The sequence below is a fragment of the Leucoraja erinacea genome, chromosome 35 (genome assembly GCF_028641065.1).
Source record: "Leucoraja erinacea ecotype New England chromosome 35, Leri_hhj_1, whole genome shotgun sequence".
NCBI classification, from domain to species: domain Eukaryota; kingdom Metazoa; phylum Chordata; class Chondrichthyes; order Rajiformes; family Rajidae; genus Leucoraja; species Leucoraja erinaceus.
In genome coordinates this window covers 6,025,406-6,043,594 of record NC_073411.1, presented here as the reverse complement: position 1 = coordinate 6,043,594, position 18,189 = coordinate 6,025,406, and the positions used below count along the sequence as shown (strand labels likewise).

The following is an 18,189-nucleotide window of genomic DNA, read 5'->3' as shown; positions in this document are numbered from 1 at the left end:
GGGTCTCGACCCGAAACGTCATCCATTCCTTCTCTCCAGAGATGCCGCCTGTCCCGCTGAGTTACTCCAGCATTTTGTGTCTGCACCTGCGGAAACAAGCCACCAGTAATCATCTCAAAGCACACAGGCTGCAAATGCTGCACGTTGTGACATGTTACTGAGGAAGGGGCCATGCAGTGGCAGTGCCGACCCTCTGCGCACTCACAAGGCAAATGGTTGTTTAGACAAAGGCTGAAGGTGGCCGGGCGAGGAGAAGGACAATTCAGGACGATTCAGATCATGGCTACGTCTGCAACAGACCTTCATGACCAGCCGCAGCTGGGACTCTGAGAATGGTGCCCAAACCTGGGGACTCTTGCACTCTCCCCCTTCTGACTGACACTCCCTCTCCCTCCTCCCTCCCGCCCCCGCCCCACATAATCTTTGCACATCCCCAATCCTTTCCACTCATCATTTCAATTTCATATTTCATGTTTCTTGTGTTTAATGACCATTGGCAGATTAATTTCCCTCCTGGGATAATATCGTTCTATCGTATCATATTTCGCATAGTATCGGATAATATGTGTACTCAGTTGTCTGTTTCTATACATTCTCTACTCAATTGGGGATTGTACATACATTGGGCAATAACGTTACTGATCTGTGTACAAAAAAATAATTTCACTGTGTCCAGGTACATGTGAGAATAAAGAACCATTGAACCAATCCTATATGTTTCATTGAGTGGGATTGATGGCGCAATGGGCTAAGTGTTCGGCTGGCGACCGGAAGGTAGCTGGTTCGAATCCCGCTTGGAGTGCATACTGTCGTTGTGTCCTTGGGGCAAGACACTTCACCCACCTTTGCCTGTGTGTAAATGTAATGTAATTATGTGAAGCACTTTGGGGTCATATAGCACTAAAAATCTTTTTTAGTTAAATAATAATTAATTATTTAATTTAATTGAAACATATAAGATTGTTAAGGGCTTGGACACGCCAGAGGTAGGAAACATGTTCCTGATGTTGGGGGAGTCCAGAACCAGGGGCCACAGTTTAAGAATAAGGAGTAAGCCATTTAGAACAGAGATGAGGAAACACTTTTTCTCACAGAGAGTGATGAGTCTGTGGGATTCTCTGCCTCAGAGGGCGGTGGAGGCGGGTTCTCTGGATGCTTTCAAGAGAGAGCTAGATAGGGCTCTTAAAGATAGCTGAGTCAGGGGATATGGGGAGAAGGCAGGAACAGGGTACTGAGTGAGGATGATCAGCCATGATCACATTGAATGGCGGTGCTGGCTCAAAGGGCCAAATGGCCTACTCCTGCACCTATTGTCTATAATCCGCTCCACCTCCTGCTCTCGGTCCCTCCATCAGACCTCCTTTTATAGTCGTGTTCCGGTGGCATTTCACCAGAACCCTGTGTCCTGTGGCTGCGGTTTGATTTCTGTGCTCTGGTTGTTGGTGTCAGACGTCTGGGCTCTGAGTCACACAAGGCCACGGCCTCTGCTGATCACAGCTGAATCAACGTGGTTTCCTCAAAGGGAGATTTTGGATACGTGTGGTGCAGCTGTTTTGGCCTGACCACGTTGAGCAATTGCACTGTGCAGCCACGTCACAGCTCCATGAGACCAAACCACAGCATTGATCAACCAAGTCAGTCAGAGCTGAGCTGTCATCTCACCATCCCTGCAGTTTCCATATCCTACATACGTTCATGTATTTCCTAGTGACATCCATGGAGTCTATGCCAACTAGAGTCATAGAGACGTCTTTGGCACATATGTGAGGAGCGTTCGATGGCCCTGGGTCTGTACTCACTGGAGTTTAGAAGGATGAGGGGGTCTCATTGAAAGCTATCGAATAATGAAAGGCCTGGATAGAGTGGATGGGGGAAGGGTGTCGGGAGGCCAGAGGGTGGTGGATCTATGGAGTTCATTGCCGCAGATGGCCGTGGGGACCAAGTAATAGGGTATTTCTAAAGCGGAGATTGATAGCTTCTTGATTAAGGGTGTCAAAGGTTGTGGGGAGAAAGCAGGAGAATGGGGTTGATAGGGAAGAATAGAGCAGCTATGATCGAATGGCGGAGTAGACTCAATGGGCTGAATGACCTAATTCTGCTCACATAGAAGCATAGAAAATAGGTGCAGGAGGAGGCCATTCGGCCCTTCGAGCCAGCACCGCCATTCATTGTGATCATGGCTGATCGTCCCCTATCAATAACCCGTTCCTGCCTTCTCCCCATTATCCCTTAACTCCACTAGCCCCTAGAGCTCTATCTAACTCTCTCTTAAATCCATCCAGTGATTTGGCCTCCACTGCCCTCTGTGGCAGGGAATTCCATAAATTCACACATCTCTGGGTGAAAAAGTTTTTTCTCACCTCAGTCTTAAATGACCTCCCCTTTATTCTAAGGCTGTGGCCCCTGGTTCTGGACTCGCCCAACATAGGGAACATTTTTCCTACATCTAGCTGGTCCTGTCCTTTTATAATTTTATATGTTTCTATAAGATACCCCCTCATCCTTCTAAACTCCAGTGAATACAAGCCTAGTCTTTTCAATCTTTCCTCATATGACAGTCCCGCCATCCCAGGGATCAATCTCGTGAACCTACGCTGCACTGCTTCAATCACAAGGATGTCCTTCCTCAAATTAGGAGACCAAAACTGTACGCAATACTCCAGATGTGGTCTCAGGCCCTATGATCTTATTGATTACTTAGGTTCATTACATCTACTGAGGCCAATATATCCTCCTGATACACAGACCTGGATCGTTTAGTGAATTATTCTGCTGGAGAAATCAACATAGTCACGTTCACAGGAGGCCTTTTCAACAATGACAAGAGAATAAATAGAAAACAAGGACTTGTTGTTTGATTATTTTTATTTGAGAATAAATTGCACATTACCTCCACCTTTAAATGGGATGTCAAATAGAGTCGGCCCATACAGCTTGGAAATATCATAAGATGTCCATCTAAGCTAGTCCCATTAGTCCACTAAACCTTTCCTATCCTTGACATGTCAAAATGGGGTGGGAGATTGCAACCTTCACGTGGTCCACCCTGTTTCGACGAATGCAATCAACCTGGCGTGCACAGACAGAAGATCAAACAGAACAAGTTGTCTTACAACTTTAGGCTGTGCATGCCACACACAAGAATATGACTCATCAAAATATTTGTTTAAATATTGTTATTGTGCCTGCCGCAATCAATACTTTTAATTTAGTTTAGACATACAGCACGGAAACAGGCCCTTCGGCCCTACTGAGTGCATGCTGACCAGCGATCCCTGCACATTAACACTATCCTACACACGCTAGGGACAATTTACAATGATACCAAGCCAATTAACCTACAAACCTGTATGTCATTGGAGTGTGGGAGGGAACCAGAGTTCCTGGAAAAAAACCCCCACGCAGGTCAGGGTGGGAATGTACAAACTCCGTGCGGACAGCATCCATAGTCAGGATCAAACCCGGGTCTCTGGCGCTGTGAGGCAGCAACTCTACCGCTGTGCCACCCCAAGAAATAAGGCTACATTTAATGGCAGTGGTGGGACCTCTCGTGGAACTTTCAATATACCTACCACTGTATGAAACATTTGCGTCTCAGGTTTCTATTACATCCTTACTCTCCCCCCTTAAATATAAGTCCTCTAGTTCTTGATTCCTCTACCCTGAAAAGAAAGATTGCATTTACCCCATATATTCACCTCCTGATTTTATACACCACTATAAGATCAACTCCTCAGCCTCCCGCGCTCCAAGGAAAAAAGTCCTAGCCTGCCCAACCTCACTATAGATCAAACCCTCGAGTTCTGGCAACAACTTTGTAAATCTCTGCACCTTTCCAGTTTGATGGCATTTTATAGCAGTGTGACCATAACTGAACACAATACTCCAAGTGTAGTCACACCAGCATGTTGTACAAGTGTAATGTAATGTCCTAACTTCTAGACTCACTCCCCTGGCTGATGAAGGCCAACATTACAGATGCCTTCTGCTACACCACATCTACCTGTGAAACCACTTTCAGGGAATGCTGTAGTTGTACATGTAGGTTCCCTTGCTCTGCAGCCCTCCCCAGGGTCCTCTATAAAGGTCCTGCTCCGGTTTGACTTCCCGAAATGCAATTCCTCAGTTATCGGAAATTAAACTGCATTTCTCTAATTTCAAGTAACCCTTGCATTTCCCTCTCTTTCCGTCTCTTCCCCCACCCTAGTTTGTTGAATTTGTGGAATCCCTGCCACAGAGGGCAGTGGAGGCCAAATCACTGGATGGATTTAAGAGAGAGTTCGATAGAGCTCTAGGGGCTGGTGGAATCAAGGTATATGGGGAGAAGGCAGGAACGGGTTATTGATTGGGGATGATCAGCCAATGAATGGCGGTGCTGGCTCGAAGGGCCGAATGGCCGAATGGCCTCCTCCTGCACCTATTTTCAATGTTTCTAGCTGTCCTGCTAGTGTCACTGTTCACATCCCTTCGTTATCACCTCCTCCACTGCCAGCAATGGACCATTGTTCGCTCCTTGGCCATCGGTGCCGGCTCTGATTTGTTCTAGACAGTAGACAATAGGTGCAGGAGTCGGCCATTCGGCCCTTTGAGCCAGCACCGCCATTCAATGTGATTATGGCTGATCATCCCCAATCAGTAATCAGACACAGTCTTGAAAACATCCAGTGAATTGGCCTCCACTTATCTGTACCTTTTCATTCCTCTGCTTCCAACTTCCCAGAAACGTCATCTATTCCTTTTTAACGAGAGATGCTGCCTGACCCGTTGAGTTACCCCAGCATCTTGTGTCTGCCTTCAGTGTAAACCAGCATCTGCAGTTCCTACCTACACACCATGCCTCCTCCAATTTTTCAGACCAGAGCCTCGATTTCTCTAGGGATTCCTTATTCCAACCTGCATTGCCCTTCACTCTACAAGAAACATGCATTCTCTCACTCTGGCCCTTATAAAAACATCGCCACTTTGCACACATCAAAAATCTCCAGTGTAACATCCACTGATCATTAGCAGAGACTATTGATACATCATGCACTCTCCTGCCCATTCCCCGGTCAAGGTAGAGATATAGGAGTCCAGTTGCTTTGCATCTTTGGCTATAAATCAACAGAATAAATAGAGAAGGAAAAAGCTTTGCGAATTTCACTGCGACCACATATAAATAAACGGAACAATTAATACAAGCTACAGGTAACTGGAAGGTTGGAGCAGTCAGTTCCCGTCTGATGTTCAGTTTCTCGGTTTGTTTGGAGGCATCAAGACCTGGAAAGAAGATATTGATACATTCAGTACGTTCCTTAAAACACACGCGCTAGTCTGATGGAGGGTCTAGACCCGAAATGTCACCTATTCCTTTTCCCCGGAGATGCTGCCCGACCCACAGCATTTAGAAATTGCAGAGAATTGTGGACGCAGCCCAGACCATCACTCAAACCGACCTCTCTTCCATCGACTCCATTTACACTTCATGCTGCCTCGGCAAGGCCAGCAGCATAACCTGGGGCCAGTCACACTCCCTCTTCCCCACATCAGACAAGAGGTATCGAAGTGTGAAAACGCACACGTCCAGATTCGGAGACGGTTTATTCCCAGCTGCTATCGGGCATCTGAACCATCCTACCGACAACTAGCGAGCGGTCCTGAGCTACTATCTACTTGGTCAACCTATTTCTGTGTAAGTTGCTAATCAGGTTGAAGTACCTTGGCCGATGGCGGAGGCAACACCGGCTTCTTCACTGGAGCTCGAGGTGGAAATGGCTGGGAGAAAAAGACGAGAAATAATATTAATATTAAGTCTGATCAGCCGATGCTTTCATCCGAGTTGTAATGCCCCTGTCTCACTTAGGAAACCTGAACGGAAACCTCTGGAGACTTTGTGCCCCACCCAAGGTTTCCGTGCGGTTCCCGGAGGTTTTTGTCAGTCTCCCTAATGGTCGAAAGTGGTTTCCTCTTCTATGTTCCTCTGCCGTTTTAAAAATCGGTAATTTTTTTAGTCGAAGGCAGTTGCGATGCTAGTTGAAGGTGGTTGCTGGTGGTTGCAGGATTTACCTTCCACCACCTGCAACCTCCGGCAACCACCTGCAACCTCCGGAAACCACCTTCAACCAGCATCGCAACCGGTTTCGACTAAAAAATTACCGATTTTTAAAACGGCAACCTATTTTTAGTCACGGCCGATTTTGAATAAAATTTTTTTTTTTTAAATAATCGCCAGAACATAGAAGAAGTGTAAACCACTTTCGACCATTAAGGAGACTGACAAAAACCTCCGGGAACCGCACGGAAACCTTGGGTGGGGCGCAAAGTCTCCAGAGGTTTCCGTTCAGGTTTCCTAAGTGATACAGGGGCTTAACACTCAGTGGCGCTCTTTGTCCCCCGTGGTAACAACCCATTGCTGGGATGTGGACTTACCCTGCCAGTGGGGATGGGTGCAGATGGTGGCTTGGCATATGGAGGAAAGGGGGGAGCGGTAGCCATTGGACCCTGGAATATAACGTGAGAATTAGTGAGGTTATCTTGGAGGAAAAGCCAATAATAGGACTTTATCTTGCACCAAACTTTACTCCCTTTAACCTGTACCTGTTCACTGTGAACTCAAGTGTAGTATTTTCTCTAACTGATTAGCACACAACATAAAGCTTTTCATTGTACCTCGGTACATGTGACGATAAACCAAAACGAAACGAAACAAAACTAAATGAAAACAAAACACAAAGGGTGGTGGGTGTACGGAACGAGCCGTCAGAGGAGGTATATACGTCAGCAACTATTACAACTTTTAAGAAACAATTAGACAGGTACATGGATAGGACAGGTTGAGAGGGATATGGGCCAAACACAAGCAGGTGGACTAGTGTACATGGGACATGTTGGTCGGCGTGGGTGAGTTTGGCCTGTTTCCACACTGTATAACTATAACTCGATGACTCTAAACTAAACTAAACATACACTGGACTTTGAGAAGCAAATGACTGCAAGGAATGGTGCTCTGGAATGAGAGGTTATCCTCAATGAAATGATGGTGTTTGTGGACCAATGCAGCCAGAATAACCCAGTGGTGGCACGTGGACTTACCTTGGCAGGTGCAGGAGGAGGAGGTCCCCTGGCGTAAGGGAGAGGGGGTGGAGCCACTTGCATTGGACCCTGCAATTTGAAGCGAGAATTAGTGAGAAGAGAGAACAGAGAGGCTGGTGAGAATGGGAAGGGATGACCTTTAGTTTCAACAACTGGCAGAGTTTTACCCCACTCTGATAGCTTCTATAACAGCCTTTATACTTTAGACTATTTAGAGATTTTTAAAATTTTTTTTTTGGAAAATAGGTGCAGGAGGAGTCCATTCGGCCCTTCGAGCCAGCACCGCCATGCATTGTGATCATGGCTGATCGTCCCCTATCAATAACCCGTGCCTGCCTTCTCCCCATATCCCTTGACTCCACTAGCCCCTATCTAACTCTCTCCTAAATCCATCCAGTGTAGTGCAGAAGGTACACAACATTGCTGGAGAAACTCAGCGGGTGCAGCAGCATCTACGGAGCGAAGAAAATAGGCGACGTTTCGGGCCGAAACCCTTCTTCAGACATCTGGAGACTTTGCGCCCCACGCAAGGTTTCCGTGCGGTTCCCGGAGGTTGCAGGAGGTTGCAGGTAGTGGAAGCAGGTAGGGAGACTGACAAAAACCTCTGGGAACCGCACGGAAACCTTGGGTGGGGCACAAAGTCTCCAGAGGTTTCCGTTCAGGTTTCCTAAGTGGGACAGGGGCATTAGGCTATGCGGCCCCTCAAGTCTACTCCACCATTCAATCATGGCTGATCTGTGTTTTCCTCTCAACCCCATTCTCCTACCCTCTCCCCACAACCCCTGACCCACGAACTAATCATAAATCTCGGCCTCTACTGACTTGACCCCCATCGCCGTCTGTGGGGGGTGGAAGATTGCAACCTTCACGTGGTCCGCCCTGTTTCAACTAATGCAATGAACTCGACGTGCACAAACAGAAGATCAAATAGAACAAGTTTTCCTACAACTTTGGGCTGTGCACGCCACACAAAAGAAGAAGCCATCTGTGGCAATGAATTCCACAGATTCACCGCCCTCTGACTGAAGAAATTCCACCTCACCTCTGGTCATAGACTCTGCCACTAGTGGAAACATCCTCTCCACATCCACGTTATTTATACTCCTGTGTAACGCCACTAAAGTTGGGAGGATGTTGTACTATCAGAGTTTTACACAGTTGAGCAACTTTTAAAGTTCCTATTTTTTGCTTTAAAAAAAAAAATATGACTCAAATTGAAGGATGTGGATTCATGACTTCAGTTTGGTAGTAGTTCTCTGGAACACTAATTCAGCAATAAAGCCACAAGAGTGTTTAAGAAGGAACTGCAGATGCTGGAAAATCAAAGGTACACAAAAATGCTGGAGAAACTCAGCGGGTGCAGCGGCATCTATGGAGCGAAGGAAATAGGCGACGTTTCGGGCCGAAACCTTTCTTCAGACAGGAGTGCTCTGATCATCAGACAGCAGATCGAAACATTGCTCGGACTTGCCTTAGGGTTGTGGGTTCTTTGCATCTGTGGTGTGGCTGGTGCACTTCCTGCAAAGGTTGGGTTTGTGAGTCCGAAGGTTGTTGACTGGAACCTAAGAACAGAATCAGATGATCGTCAATAAAAGGAAAGAGCATCACCTTATATTTCGCTTTGGCAGTTTTCAACCCAGCGGCATCACCCTTGATTTTTTTTCTGACTTCAACGAACCCTTGCTTTCCCTCTCTCTCTCTCTCTCTCTCTCCATCCCTCCCACCCCACTACCTATTAATTTTACTGATTATATTCCTCCTTGTCACCTTTGCCTCAGTCAACAATGAACCGTTGATTTCTTAATCAAAGTCTGTCGATTTCACACCTTACCCCATCCATATCTCTAGACTCCCTCTCCCCTGACTCTCATTGTGAAGAAGGGTCTCGACACAAAACGTCACCCATTCCTTCTCTCCAGAGATGCTGCCTGTCCCGCTGAGTTACTCCAGCTTTTTGTGTCTACCTTCAGCAAAACTTTGGATCCCAGTGTCAAGGGTCAAGGTCTGGAAGCCAGATATCTCTACCATATATCAACATGACATTGGGTAACATCTAATTCAGTTTAGTTTTGAGATACTAGCATGGATAAAGCCCCTTTGTCCCACCAAGTCCCAGCCGACCATTGATAAACCCATATTAATTCTATGCTATCCCACATTCTCATTCTTTCCCAACAATTAGGGGATATTTGACAAAGGCCAAATAACCTGCAAACACACACATGGAGTCATACAGGGTGGAAGTCCCTTTAGCCCAACATGGCCACGCTGACCAACATGTCTCGTCTACACTAGTCCCACCTGCCCACATCCTCCCAAACCTACCCTTTGTGATGTGGGAGGAAGCCAGAGCACTGGGAGGAAAAACATGCAGTCACAGGGTGAATGTGCAAACTCCACAAAGACAGCATCCAAGGTCTGGATTGAACCTGGGTTTTTGGCGCTGTGGGGCAACAGCTCTACTCCTGTGCCTCCCTCATTGCTGAATAAGCAGCAAGAAGCTCTTGAAGCAAACTTTAAACTAACTACATTTCATGGGAACGTGAGCATAGCTGCATTTCGCGGGGATTTTCATATATATCTTGGAAAAGATGAAAACCAGGAACATGTTATAAACAGCAGCAAGGACGAGGACTCCTGCACCTGTTGTCTATTGTCTATTGACAGGAGAGAGGGGCCTCAGTTTAAAAGCAGTACCTCCTATATTGTTGCACCCCCTCAACTCTGAGATGTCAGCTGCGATCTGGACCCAAGGCTCAAGAGTATAACTTGAGTCCACAGTTCTGAGTTGGATGTGTTGCGGTTACTTAGTTTGGTTCAGAGATACAGGGTGGAAACTGGTCCGTCAGCACACCGAGTCCATGCTGACCAGCGATCACCCGTACACTAGTTCCATCCTACACACCCCGTACACTAGTCCTGTTCTACACACTAGGGACAATTTACAGAAGCTGATTAACCTATAAACCTGTTTAAGAAGGAGCTGCAGATGCTGGAAAATCGAAGGTACACAAAAGTGCTGGAGAAACTCAGCGGGTGCAGCAGCATCTATGGAGCGAAGGAAATAGGCAACGTTTTGGGCCGAAACCCTTCGCGTTTCGGCCCGAAACGTTGCCTATTCCCTTCGCTCCATAGATGCTGCTGCACCCGCTGAGTTTCTCCAGCATTTTTGTGAACCTATAAACCTGAACGTCTTTGGAGTGTGGGAGGAAACCGGAGCACCAGGAGAAAACCCACGCAGGTCACGGGGAGAATGTACAATGTCCGTACGGGCAGCACCCGTAGTCGGGATCGAACCCGGCTCCCTGGCGCTGTAAGGCAGCAACACTACCGCTGCACCACCTTGTACTGTGGCCCGGGCTACAGGAGACGGGCCAAGACTCCAAGTTCAGCAACCCGGTTGTGAGCGAGGTGGACAAAAGACAACCGGCCCTTCAGCAGGGTGACTCACCGTGGCTGCGACGGGCTCTTTGCCTTGTACCTCCTCCAGTATACGAAACATCCCACTCCAATCACGGCAATGATCAGTATCACAACCACAATGATGATCACTATTGCTGCAGGGTATGAAGCAAAAACACATTAACACCCGACACACACGGCCGTTGATAGTTACCTTGAGTCATTTTAGGTTGCTGCAGTAGAGTGGTTTATCACGGGGTTATTACCTAGGACCATGGGCTTATTACAGCTGAGTTATACAATGTAAAGGGCCTGTCCCACTTGGGTGTCATTTGCGCGTCATTTACGTGACATCATTTACGTGCGCATGGCGTGCATTATGCGCACATGGCGTGCATTACGCGCGCATGGCGTGCATTACATGCACATGGCGTGCATTACGCGTGCATGGTGCGTGCATGGTGCGTGGTGATGTAGGCAGTGACGCGCGGTCACGTGCGACGCCCTAGGATTTGGGGATTCACGAAATCTTCGTGCAAATGGCGCGCAAATGGGACAGGCCCTTAAGTCTCTCATCCACCCGCAGCAAGAACCGATGAGCTTAAATCCGTGGGCATAGACTCATACAGTGTGGAAACATGCCCTTCGGACCAACCTGCCCACACCAACCAACACCTGACGAAGTGGCTCGACCCAAAACAGCACCCATTCCTTCTTCTCTCCTTCTCTCCCGCTGAGTCACTCCAGCATTCTGTGAACATCTACATTACACACCAGGACATACACGTTTGGCCCATTTCATACTACACCTAGCATGTACCTGTCGAAAGGTGTCTTGCAGACTACCTGGCTCAATTAAAGAATTCCACCGTGTGTTTGCACTTCGCACATGTGACAATAAAAGCTGCATTGAGCCAGTGAACAATTGCACTCAGACTAAGAAAACAAGTGGCATTTATGCCAAGGTATTTGTTTTCTGCAAATCCTCACTCATTTAGTTCAGATTTCCGGCAAAGGTGTTTCATTTTCACAAAGGATGGTTTTGTGGGGAAGGGGTGATTCAGGATTCTGAGTGGGGGGCAGATACAATAGCAACATGGTGAAGTGGGGATTATCAAACTCAATGGGGTAACCGCGGCCTTGACTTGCGATCGTCTTGTGGTAACGTTACCTATAACAGGGAAAATGCTGCTGTGTTTACTATAGCCCGCCTTGAACTGGCACTTCTCCAGATGGTTACAGACCTGTGGAAACGAACATGAAGATGCAATGAGGAACCAAATACTGAGCAATTCCTAAACACTTCACACAGAGGGCACCCTAACACAATGTCCCACCACCATGGCCCTTTAGTACAAACATAGCCTCTGCATTTCAGTATAAACTCACTGCTGGGATGGGTGGCATGCCAGAGAGGATAGGGAACTTGCGGTAAAAGAGCAAGCCTCCTTTTTTTTGTTCCTCGCTCACTGGACTGTACAGTGGCGCAATGGTAGAGTTGCTGCCTTACAGCGCCAGAGACCCACGTTCTATACTGACCACGGGTGCTGCCTGTACGGAGTTTGTACGTTCTCCCCGTGACCTGCGTGGATTTTCTCCGGGTGCTCCAGCTTACTCCCACACTCCAAAGACGTACAGGTTTGTAGGCTAATTGGCTTGGCAACATTGTAAGTTGTCCCCAGTGTGTGTAGGATAATGTTCGTGTACGGGGATCGCTGTTTAGCGCGGTCTCTGTGGGCCGAAGGGCCTGTTCCGGTGCTGTATCTCTAAACTAAACTAGAAAAGATGGCTGCAAGACACTGCATTCAAACGGAATGCTCACCAATTTTTTTAATAGAGGCACCCCATGGAAACAGGCCATTCGGCCCACTGAATCCATGCCGACCATCGATCATCCGTATGCTAGTTCTTATGTTATCCTACTTTCGCATCCTACACATAGAGGCAATTTACTGAGGTGAATTAACCTACAAACCCACACGTCTTTGGGATGTGGGAGGAAACCGGAGCACCCGGGGAAAATCCCAACTCCAAACCCAAAACTGTGCAAACTCTGCACAGACAGCACTCGGAGTCAGGATCGAACCAGGGTCTCTGGTGCTGTGAGGCAGCAACTCTACCGCTGGGCCGCTGTGCCACTGTGCCACCCTTCTCCAGCACCTTTTCCCCCATGACTTTCCTATTGAATGTTCTCTGCAAGTATCTGCAAGCTCGTTGGCACAGTGAGTAGAGTCACACAGTTCCAAAGATTCAGGTTCAATTCCCACACCCTCGGGACACTATAGAGAAGGCAATTAACCTACAAACCTGAAATATAGATACAACATGCAGAAGTAACTCCACAGGTCAGGCAGCATCTCTGGAGAAAAGGAATAGGTGAGATTTCTAATCGGAATCCTTTTACAGACGGCTTCCGACCCAAAACGTGAAGGATTCCTTTCCTCCTGAAATGCTGCCTGACCCGCTGCGTTACACCAGCATTTTACAATACAACACACACAACAATACAATACCGTTGATTGTCATTTGAACCTCAAATGAAGTTCAAACAAAATTTGGTTTCTACAGTCATACAACAAGTAAAGAACCAAGACACACGCCCACACAATTTACACAAACATCCATCACAGTGAATCTCCTCCGCACTGTGATGGAAGGCAAAGGCTAGTCTCTCCCCTGCTCTCCAATCTTCTCTAGATGTCAAAGCCCCCGGCGGGCGACGGCAAGTCCCGTGGCCATTAAGGCCGCGCCAGGCCCTGCCCGGATCTTGTGTCCACCTTCGGTGTAAACTGGCATCTGCAGCTCATATTCCCATACAACCCACAAACCAGCACGTCTTTGGGATGTGGGAAGAAACCGGAGCACCCGGAGGAAGCCCGTGCGATCACTGGGAGAAGGTGCAAACTCTACAGAGACCACGTCGGAAATAAGGATCAAACCCAGGTCTCTGGCACTTTGAGGCAGAAGCTCTACCTGCTGTGACACTGTGCCTCAGGTTATAGGTTCATCGGCCATTGTAAATCACCCTTAGTGTGCGAGTGAGTGGTGGAGAGAGCGGATGTGAATATGGGGTGAGTAGAAGTGGTATTAGTGTCAGATTTATGTCACTAGGACTTTGGTGGCTGGTGTGGACATAGCTCTTTTCCATGCTATATTGCTTGTTCAGTTATATTCTGCAGTTGCATAGGGCTCTGGTGAGATCACATCTCGAGTATTGTGTACAGTTTTGGTCTCCTAATTTGAGGAAGGACATCCTTGTGATTGAGGCAGTGCAGTGCAGGTTCACGAGATTGATCCCTGGGATGGCGGGACTGTCATATGAGGAAAGATTGAAAAGACTAGGCTTGTATTCACTGGAGTTTAGAAGGATGAGGGTGGATCTTATAGAAACATATAAAATTATAAAAGGACTGGACAAGCTAGATGCAGGAAAAAATGTTCCCAATGTTGGGCGAGTCCAGAACCAGGAGCCACAGTCTTAGAATAAAGGGGAGGTCATTTAAGACTGAGGTGAGAAAAAACTTTTTCACCCAGAGAGTTGTGAATTTGTGGAATTCCCTGTCACAAAGGGCAGTGGAGGCCAAGTCACTGGATGGATTTAAGAGAGAGTTAGATAGAGCTCTAGGGGCTAGTGGAGTCAAGGGATATGGGGAGCTCTAGGGGCTAGTGGAGTCAAGGGATATGGGGAGAAGGCAGGCACGGGTTACTGATAGGGGACGATCAGCCATGATCACAATGAATGGCTCGAAGGGCCGAATGGCCTCCTCCTGCACCTATTTTCTATGTTTCTATGTTTCTATTCAGTCCCTAAAAACTCCAGACTAACGCTGGGATGATAGGAGAGGTTGAGACTAGATAGAAGTGTATAAAAAGATGAGAGGCATATAGGCAGTCAGAACCTTTTCCCAGAGTGGAAATATCGGACATTAGAAGGCAGAGCTATATGGTGAGAGGGGGATAGTTTAATGGAGATTTAATGAGTTTAATGAAGCTTTTGACACAGAGAGTGGTGGAGGCCTGGAACACACGGTGGTGGGCAGATACTATAGTGGTGTTCAGGAGGCTTTTAGTGAGGCACATGGCTGTTCAAGGAATAGAGGGATATGGATCATGTCCACACAGATGAGATCAGTTTAACGGCATCATGACTAGTGTGGACATTGTGGGCATGGAGGGCCAGTTCTGGGCTGTATTGTTTGATCTATGTTCTATGTTTAATTCCCACACACCACTGCATGGTACTGTAGCTGAGCAGGGACTGAGATGGTGAACTTAGGCAGCAGCGCCTGCCTAATGCCAAGTCCCAGGGTAGACCACGCTGAAGGGTGTAGACAAGGACCCTGTGGAAGATGGAGAGGCACAAACGTGGCCAGGCCAAGTATCAACCTTACCGCATGCTGAGGGCACTTGCTGGTGCAGTTCTTCAATCTGACTTCGACACATTCTGCATTCACGCACATCTGTGGAGAGGGCAGATTTACAATGAGCATTCAAAATGTAGAAAGAAGGAACCGCAGAGGTTGATTGACGAGTAAAAAGACACAAAGTACTGGAGTTACTCAGCGGGTCAGGCAGCATCTCTGGAGAAATTCAATAAATGACTTTTCGGGTCGGGATGCTTCTTCAGACTGTCTCGACCCGACATGGATGTCACCCATCCCTTTAGTCCAGAGATGCTGCCTGACCCGCTGAGTTACTTATAGCAGCGTATCTTTGGTATAAACCTGCATCTGCAGTTGTTTGTGTCTGCATCTCATTACCTTGTTGTCTCCACACTTTGCGCCATTGTGTACTAATCCTGGGTTAACTCCATCCCGGTCCAGAACGACTTTGCACACTTGACTTCCAATGGTTATTGTCCCAGTGCTGTGAGATGGTGGCCTTTTGTTGCCACCGATACAGTGCAGCTGCCCACACATTATGTCCCTGGGGAGGAAGGAGAATGTTAGAGGTAACGCACTGCCAGACACCACCTACCGATCCTCAGTTCCCTAGAGTGATGGACAGGAGGATAGGCCAGTGACAATCCACATCTCTCCCTCCCAAAATCCATTGACAGTGTGGAGCTGACAGTCATTTCAGCATTGAGATTTGACTTTGGAAACTAGAAATCGGTTGAGTAGGAAGGAACTGCGGATGCTGCTTTCAATCGAAGACAGACACAAAAAGCTGGAGTAACTCAGCGGGACAGGCAGCATCTCTGGAGAGAAGGAATGGGTGATGTTTTGGGTAGAGCAGTTCCTGCCTGTGATTCTGTGAGAGAGAATAGGTGACAAGGAAATAAATGGGCAACTTTCGTTTTTTTCTTAGTTTTAGAGATACAGCGCGGAAACAGGCCCTTCGGCCCATCAAGTCCGCACCCACCAGCGATCCCCGCACAATAACACTATCCTACACACACTAGGGACAATTTACACATACACCAAGCCAATTAACCTACATACTTGTACGACTTTGGAGTGTGGGAGGAAACCGAAGATCTCAGAGAAAACCGGTTACGGGGAGAATGTACAAACTCCGTACAGACAGCACCCGCAGTCGGGATCGAACACGGGTCTCGGGCACTGCGAGCGCTGTAAGGCAGCAGCTCTACCGCTGAGCCACTGTGCAACTGGAACACACATTGCGTGTACAGAGGGAGACTGTGTGCTACACCGAGCAATCAGCATGTTATTAATGGGCAAGTGTACAATATTTTATGTGATGGTTTCACCATTTTAACACTCACTTATCCCTGCAGGATCGATACGTAGTTGTCTTCTTACAGTAACTGTACAGCGAGCCCCTTGTGTTGGTTTGGAAACATTGATTAGGTGCTGTCCGAGCCCCTGATAACAAAAAGAGAAAGCTCCCAAGATTAGCCGGCACGATCAATGTGAACTTTTACATGCGGTTGAGTCTCCATGGTATTCAGTATCGGAGCACTGAAGATAACGGCAGTGAGAGGATCAGGCCATTCAGCCCATCGGGCCTGTCCACAGTACAACAGCATTATACAACAGACTGATCCTCACACCTTTAGAGAGAGAGATTGATTTTAGAGAGATGCAGAGCGGAAACAGGCCCTTCGGCCCACCGAGTCCACGCCGACCAGCGATCACCCCGTACACGAGCACTATCCTACACACCAGGGAGAATTTACAATTTTACCGAAACAAATTAACCTACAAACCTGCACGTCTTTGGAGTGTGGGAGGAAACCTGGGCACCCGGAGAAAACCCACGCGGTCACAGGGAGAACGTGCAACCTCCATACAGGCGGTACATGTCGTCAGGATCGAACCTGGGACTCTGGTGCTGCAAGGCAGCAACTCTACCGCTGTGCCATCTTCTGTCCATATCATTGGACCCTCTTACAGGGAGAAATACATCGACTTCCTTTCATGAATAACACAACTGCCTTAATAACTTCAGTAACTTCCAGGTCAATATTTCCACTGGCACAATGTCAATGGCGGAGAAATCCACAGGGTCACTATCTTCTGGCTGAAGCAATTTCTCCTGATAGATGTTCTAAATGGCACGCCCTATAACCCGAGGCAGATAAACCTATTTCCAGATTCTCCATCCTCTATTATTGGTGATAAATGTCCGCATCTAGAAGCTAACTTAACGCATACTGTAAATTGTATAAAAATCAAAAATTAAAAATGTCTGGATTGATATTTTTAGAATAATCTCTGAAGTTGTTAATACCCAATTGGATCCTGACTCAAAACTAATAATACTAGGAATATCAGAACAAAGCCTAATACTTACAACAAGCCAAAGATACTTTCTTGACTATCGTATAATAACTGGGAAAAAATTAATATTAACATTTTGGAAAGGCCCTATAACCCCCACAATTAAAATGTGGATTATGGAAATGTCAGAGACCCTACACTTGGAAAGAATTAGACTTGTCAATGGACAAACAAGAACTTTTTGTCAGAATATGGTCTCCATTCATTGATTATTTGAAGGGGTAGAAGAATGGTTCAGCACAGGAACCTAACTGAAGCTTGAACTCAGGATTAGATGAAAAGTTACACTTTAATTTACGAACCTATCTCCAATAATGTAATTTATTAATAAATTATCCCATTCTCCCTTATCATGTCTTTTGTTTTGTTTTTATTTTCTTTCTCTCTTGCTCTCTTTCTATAACAAAAAAAACTAGAAGAAGATCCAATACACAACTGGCAATGTTATTGATGTATGACTGATATACATGAAATGTTTTTACTATGATATGTGCCTGCTTCTAATAAAAATACATATTAAGAAAAAAGATTCTCCATCCACCAGGAACACCCTCCCTGGATCTTCAACCAAGCCAGTTTTGATAGAGGAGAGGCTAAAGTTTTAACACTTAGATGCTAACACACTTAGTTTAGTTTTGAGATACAGCAGGTACTCTAGTTCCGTATTATCCCACATTCACATCCTACACTCTAATGGGCAATTTAGTTTTAGAGTTACCGCATGGAAACAGGCCCTTTGGTCCATGGAGTCTGCAACAACTAGTCATCTACCCAACATGATTGGGACAATTTACAGAAGCAAATTTAACCTACAAACCTGCACATGTTTGGAGTGTGGGAGGAAACCGGAGCACCTGGAGGAAACCCACACGGTCGCAGGGAGAACGTGCAAACTCCGTGCAAACAGACAGCACCCGAGGTCAGGATCGAGCTCAGGTCTCTGGTGCTGTAAGGCAACAACTCTACCACT

The 18,189-nt window shown here is 47.0% G+C and overlaps 1 protein-coding gene across 1 annotated transcript in view; it reads right to left on the bottom strand.

Moving 5' to 3' along the window:
- Positions 1-2,849: 2,849 nt before the first annotated feature.
- The window catches only part of LOC129713219 (zinc metalloproteinase-disintegrin-like batroxstatin-1), a 55,649-nt gene continuing 40,309 nt past the window's right edge, over positions 2,850-18,189 (bottom strand). Inside the window, exons 15-24 of the mRNA XM_055662145.1 lie at positions 16,202-16,301; positions 15,234-15,399; positions 14,865-14,933; positions 11,645-11,717; positions 10,523-10,628; positions 8,543-8,633; positions 7,072-7,140; positions 6,409-6,480; positions 5,698-5,754; positions 2,850-5,259 (exon numbers count right to left, since the gene is read on the bottom strand). Of these exons, the coding sequence (XP_055518120.1) occupies positions 5,227-5,259; positions 5,698-5,754; positions 6,409-6,480; positions 7,072-7,140; positions 8,543-8,633; positions 10,523-10,628; positions 11,645-11,717; positions 14,865-14,933; positions 15,234-15,399; positions 16,202-16,301 (836 nt within the window). The 3' untranslated portion in view covers positions 2,850-5,226. The remainder of the gene's footprint in view (positions 5,260-5,697; positions 5,755-6,408; positions 6,481-7,071; positions 7,141-8,542; positions 8,634-10,522; positions 10,629-11,644; positions 11,718-14,864; positions 14,934-15,233; positions 15,400-16,201; positions 16,302-18,189) is intronic.